The 6,000-nt window shown below is 44.8% G+C and overlaps 1 protein-coding gene across 1 annotated transcript; it reads right to left on the reverse strand.

Annotated features, from left to right (window-relative positions):
- Window positions 1–230: 230 nt before the first annotated feature.
- On the reverse strand, window positions 231–5,451 carry CD180 (CD180 molecule). Its single transcript, XM_065861535.1, is given in 6 exon segments — window positions 231–1,073; window positions 1,075–1,357; window positions 1,359–1,434; window positions 1,437–1,945; window positions 2,582–2,753; window positions 5,367–5,451. Coding segments are annotated over 6 exon segments (1,968 nt in total).
- Window positions 5,452–6,000: the final 549 nt, after the last annotated feature.

Genomic DNA, 6,000 nt, shown 5'->3' on the forward strand with positions numbered 1-6,000 from the left:
GGCTAACATTGAGTTGAACTGGTATTTCTCTTATTCATGTACAATGTTCACGTCATAGTTTATTTTTCCAGTTCTCAAATAAATGTTTATTATTTTTCTAAGTTATAATACAAATGAAATTACATTAGAAAAGTTAAGAAAATGCAAGTCACAAACAAAAACAGTAGGTTGTCTTTCATCTTAATACAACTGCTGTACATTTTTTCTGTATCTCCATCGTAAGCTTATATTTACTGGTAATTTAGCTTGAAATAGCGAGCACCACAGATGAAGATGACACCACAAGATAAAATGGCCAGGACATCCGCAATGACTCCTGCTGTGTTGATCCCACAGGAGAGCGAGATGGTGGCCAGCTGAGCCCCAGCTAGCAATTTGGGTTCAGAGCATCTCGTTCCTTCAGGGTCTTCAATTTTATCCAGATTCTGCTTGTACCAGGTGATTAAACCAATATTGGAGCAGGTGCAGTCCAGAGGATTGTAACTTAAATTGATTATGCAGTGACCAGATAGGGATGCCAGCTTGTCACGTGGAGCAACACAGATCCTGTTGTGTGCAGAATTGAGATAAATGCTCTTGAGGTTTGAAAAAGCATCTGTGCTGAACACAATTAGTTTGTTGTGGCTCAGATCAACATGCCATAACTTCTTGAGGCTGTGAAATGCTTGGCTGCCTATTGCTGTCAGTTCACAGGATGATAAAATTAGCACCTCTAAATTGGATAGCTGTTGGAACAGTTTGTCTTTTGGCGTGATCCCCAACTCAAAGTTATTTTGACTAAGGTCCAAGAGCATGAGGTTTTCCAGGCCTTGAAAGAGATGCTGAATGCTAGTGTCAATGTGGGAGGAGGAAAGATGCAGCACTTGCAAGAGATGTAAGTTTCAGAATGGACCTTGTTCAGTGTTGATATGAAGAGGAGTGAAAGCCAGGCCCGGCAGCTCTAGGTTAGCACCGTCCTTAATGAGCATGTCTTGGGGGTGGAGCTGTGTGTTGTGGCTCAGATTCAGCTTCTGAAGACTGCTCAAACCGCTCAGCGCTTCGTTGCAGCAGTCAAACCTTTCAATACGACTCTTAACTTAAATCAAGATGTTGAAGCTTTGCTAGTTTCTCCAAGCAGCGAGAGCCCAGCTGCAGGACCTGTGAGTTTCCCTTGATGTGGAGGTGAGTGAGCGAGGGGAAGAAGGCAGAACTGATGTTGCAGAGGTGCTCAAAGGTGCTCGTGTTGAGAACTAACTCCGTCAGTGAGCTCATGCCACTGATGCCAGGGGGCAGTGCACTGATGTAGGTTTGAGTTAGGTCCAGCTTTTAGAGCTTGGTCAAGCACTGAAATGTGTCAGCGTTTAGGTTTTTGCAGTATTTGCAGGTAGAGATCCTTGACAGAGACATTACAGAGGCCTTGTAAAACATTTGGGCTTATATGCACCTCCTTTCCACTCCATGAAATGTTCACAGCCAAAGGGTCTGGGCTGTGGAATTCTGTATCCCTGCCAGGATCTCAGGGATGTCAGCACAGCCCCCAAAGTCCGAACTGTAGAAATGAGACTGGAAAGCTTCAGGTTCAATGTATGTAATGTCATTGCCTTTAAAGATGAGAGTTATATTGCTGGTCTTCTGCAGAAAGTGAACATCTGCTGCTGTGATCGCTCTTACGTTGTTAATTTTGAAGTCAAGGTATTTGAGGTTTTGAGTGGGGAAGTTGGGAGGAAGCCGCAGTGAAGAGATGTGGTTGCTGCCCAAGCTGAGGGTATCCAAGCTGTCCAGATCTGTCATTGGAATAAAGGACCTACTGGTTATTCCTGTCTGTGTTAAGACAAGCTGCCTCAGGGACTGTAGGCCAGTGAGTGCTGTGTCAGACAGAAACATGAGCAAGTTTCCAGTCAGCTCGATTACCTTTAGCTGCTTGTTGCTGTGAAAGGTGCCTTTGTACACCCAGTTGATCTGACACCTTGAGAAAGCAACAGAAACCAGCATCAGTGGCTTCTCTCAAAACTCTTGCTGTATACATGATAACCTAAACTGCACTTCACATCCATAAGAACTCATGATCAGTTGCCTTCACTAGCATAAAAGTGTCTGTCTTTTCCAGGGATGCTTGCCTGGTATTTGTAAAGTCACACTGAAATACAGGGTCCTGGTGAGAAGAAAAACCTGCCCTGAAATTATGGGCATGTGGAGGCATTTGTAGAAGTCAGGGAAACATGGTTTTTAGTGTCTGTCTTAATAAAATGAAAATTTCTCTTCCTATAGAAAAAGCTGGGAATTTACAAGGACCAAACCCATCTTTGTCTAGGGTTTAGGGATTTAAAAAATTGCTTTAGTGACTTTGCTGTCTCTACTGTCTTAGCAGCAATAGTATGTGGAAAATGCGTATTTCACCCACTGCGCTGCAAACGATTGTCACCAGAGGAGAAGCCTGGATATTGCTCAGTTGTATCAATCTCTTCTTAGCAAAATACTTCACAGCTGTCTGCAATGCTACTGGTGGTTTCCTTGTGAAGTGAGAGAGATGCTTCTCTAGTGGGCTCCAGAAGCTGGGGCTTTGACCAACCTGATGTGCAGAAGTGAGGACGCTCTCCTGTACCTTGTTAAGTCCAAGTAGAGAAGAGACTTCAGCGCAGAGAAGATTGAATTCTGGAGGGAAGGGATCACGTTGAAGCTGAAGTCAAGGATTTTGGTTGTGGCAGGTAGTTCATCAGGAATCTCCCTCAGTTCTAACCCTTCACAGCTATAGCTTTTATTTACTGTAATCTGTGGAAAGCATATACTGAAACTGCTAGAGGTATGTACTGTGAATATAGATAGGAAACTACAGCACTTCAAAAAAAGCGAACGGAATTTTGAATTATTGAAAAACATAGCAGCTAGAACCCTAGGAAGCCTTAGTACAGGCTTGCAATGCACAACCCTGGGGTTTTGTGGAGTGTGTTGTTAAAATGAATGCCTTGCATCTCTCTTGTACTAATTTGAAGTGAGTCTCATCTGTAGTACTTTCTTATTGAAACTAGCACATATAAGGATTGTTTACTTTTCTGGATGAATTATTAATCCCTAAGAAAGAATCCCCGCAAGGTAGTTTTAAATTCTGAATTTCATGAATCTTGTAACAGTGCTTATTCTAAGAGAAGTCATAAGAAAACCTTGCAGAAAGAAGGTAAAAAAAGAGCAGGTCTGGCAATGTTTCTAGAAGGAACATGTCCAAATTAATTGGAAATGAATGGCAGTTACATTCTGCAGTGAGTATATGGTGGAAAGGTTAGATGGTTTAGCTCAGGTTAGACAAAAATCATAGCTGATATGCTGAGTGTTTAAAATTTCTAAGAAGGCTTTTCAGTTTAACTGAAAATAAACCGATCTGTTATGTAGAAGAGTCTACTCAGTGGATATCAGGGAAGTCCATTAAATGTACTTACTTGCATGTGTCTGGTGATTGCACAAGAGTCAACCAGAGCCTGGGACCATGACACGCAGGGAAACACCCCTTCAAATTGCCTACTGCAGCCTCCCAGGGCAGTGGAGATGCGCAAGAGCATCACACTTATCCCAGCTGCTGAGCCATGATGGGGAGCAGCACAGGTGCAGCCAGCTCAGTGCCATCCTCCTTCTTGCCTAGCCCCGCTCCCAGAGAAAGCCCTGGGTGACCACAGGGCCAGCCTGGCAGGAACAGGGTCCCTGGGACCACATGGGAGCTGCAGCTTCCACAGTATCTTGTCAGGAAACTCAGGGATGTACTACTTGCAGGGTGGTAAAGGCACATATTACACGGTTGGCCAATCTGACCATTTAAATGAGATTCAAAGCTATCTGTTAGCCCAAAGACAGCAAGCACAGGTGGTGAGGTGTCCCATGAGAAATGCTCTGCAGCCTGGAGTCCATGGTGGGCAGAGGACAGCGCAGGTGTGCACCCTGTGAGACAGGAGCACGTACCTCCCTGGGGTCTCATTGAGGTGCACATGCATGGACCCTGGGGAATGGTGTATGAGGTTTGGGTCTTTCCATCCACATGGGACTGCGAGTGAGACCAAACCACGTTCTCTGCCTGTCTGTGGCTCAGGAGATACAGGCGGGCAGTGGATGCATTCGGTAGCCTCATTGGGAGAGAAAGAGCAGGATTTGCTGCAAGCCACAAGCTGGTGAACACTTTTTCCCTTTCCTATAAGAGCAAATTCTGTAAGCAGAGAGTGCCAGGGAGCACCACAGGGCTGTCACAACAAATGCAGGTGGGGAGTACGAGGGGGACAGCACAGGGTCCAACACAACCGGGTGGGATGAGGCTGTGCTGTCCGTGGCTGAGCCCCCACCTGTGGGCACTGGGCACTGCCTGGGGGGCAGCGAGCCAGCCCAGTACCTGCTGTAGCACGGAGACTCGACTCCAGCCTAGAAGCAGCAAAATAACACAGTGCTGGTAACTATAGAAATGGCAAAATACAGACTTAGAAAAGCCAATGTTTTCAATACTGATAAGCAAAGAAGAATCGGTGGAGCTGACTGCCGTGACATGCAGTTTAGACAGATTAAAAATGCTTAGCTGTCTCTATAAATGAGAACAGTGTCTATGTTTTACCATTCAAATAAAATGGCAAGCAAGCTCTCTCTGTATGCTTTGGGGCACAGAGCAGCTCTCACAGGGAGCTGGGGAGCAACCATCCCGTGAGGGATTCTGCTGTGCAACTCAGAGTGCCTGGGGATTTGTACACTTGGTTCAGTAGGGAACTTGCTATTGGTCCCAGGTGTACTGTGTAGGGTTGGGTTTTCATGGTGCTTCTTCCCTGAATCAAAATCCTTGCCTTACTTTTTCCTTGTCTCTTACTTAAAAAAAAAAAAAAAAAAATCAATCTTATTTGTCAGTATTTTCCCGTGGCCCTGGAAAAACCCTGGTACCTTCTCATGTGGTATCACACATCAACCAAATTCAAATGACAAATAGAGATAACATCATCCCACCACTGTGTACAAATTCCCGTATGGAGAGTACAAGCATAAGAGACAAAATCCTTTTATCTATTCCCTGTCTAGCTCTGGTACCTGCTAAACACCCCTGTGAGACTTTATTGTCCTTCGAGCTCTCTGGGAGGTGAAGTGCGGTGCTGGTCTGATGGCTACCAAAGTCCCAGGTGTCAGCAGGAAAGAGCATGAGGATGCATAGATGCACGGGTGTGAGGAGGAGGAGGGACAGTGACTGGTGACCGCGAGCACATGTCAAGACAGCTGCCTTATCTCTCCAATAAAGGTCTCCAGATCCCCTGAAAGAAACCCCTTTGAAACTGAAAAGAGTTGTCCATCGGTAGGCAAGTATTCACCAGAGAATGATCCTCTACACCCACGGTTCCTGCATCTCAAGGGGGACCAACAGCTGTTACTCATCTCCATGCACATTGTCTCTGCAGCACTGGATGCTTTGCAGCCGATGCAGGCGAGCAGTGTGAAAATCAAAAGGTATAAATCACAGGACATGGCGGAGTGAGGTGGGTTGTTAAAATGGATGATCTTGTGTTATCTTCCCTTAATGAAAGCAAGACAGAGCAGCAAAGGTCAAGCAAATTGCGTGGGTTGTCTAGAAAGGAGGTTGTAAGGAAAAGAAATTCATTGCGAGCAAAAGAGCAGTTTCAGAGTGAAAGAGGAACTTCCCTGCTTTAAATATAGTCAAATGACTCTGCACTGACGTGTTTTTGGGGCAGAACAGATTTTTTCAAAAATGGAAAGTGAGGAAAATTGGTCTTTATACTTGTGTAGAGTGAAATGTCTCCACTAAGTAGAGGGAAGTTAGCTCAGTGTAAAATGAGAGGTAGAGTAAGAAAGTGCAGATGAGACTGCAGGATCTCACCAAAGAGGAATTTAATGCAATGGAAAGTTTGAGTCAAACAAAATTTTGGTGCATTGCTTGTGAAAGTCACAAGAACTGAAATATAAACACAAGATCTGGGCTCTATTGCTGCAAAAAGGTTCATGATGCTGAAACATGCTTCTCTTGTTAGAAACAGTAAAGCTGAAAAGCAATAACTC

The sequence above is a fragment of the Patagioenas fasciata genome, chromosome Z, assembly GCF_037038585.1.
Source record: "Patagioenas fasciata isolate bPatFas1 chromosome Z, bPatFas1.hap1, whole genome shotgun sequence".
NCBI lineage: Eukaryota > Metazoa > Chordata > Aves > Columbiformes > Columbidae > Patagioenas > Patagioenas fasciata.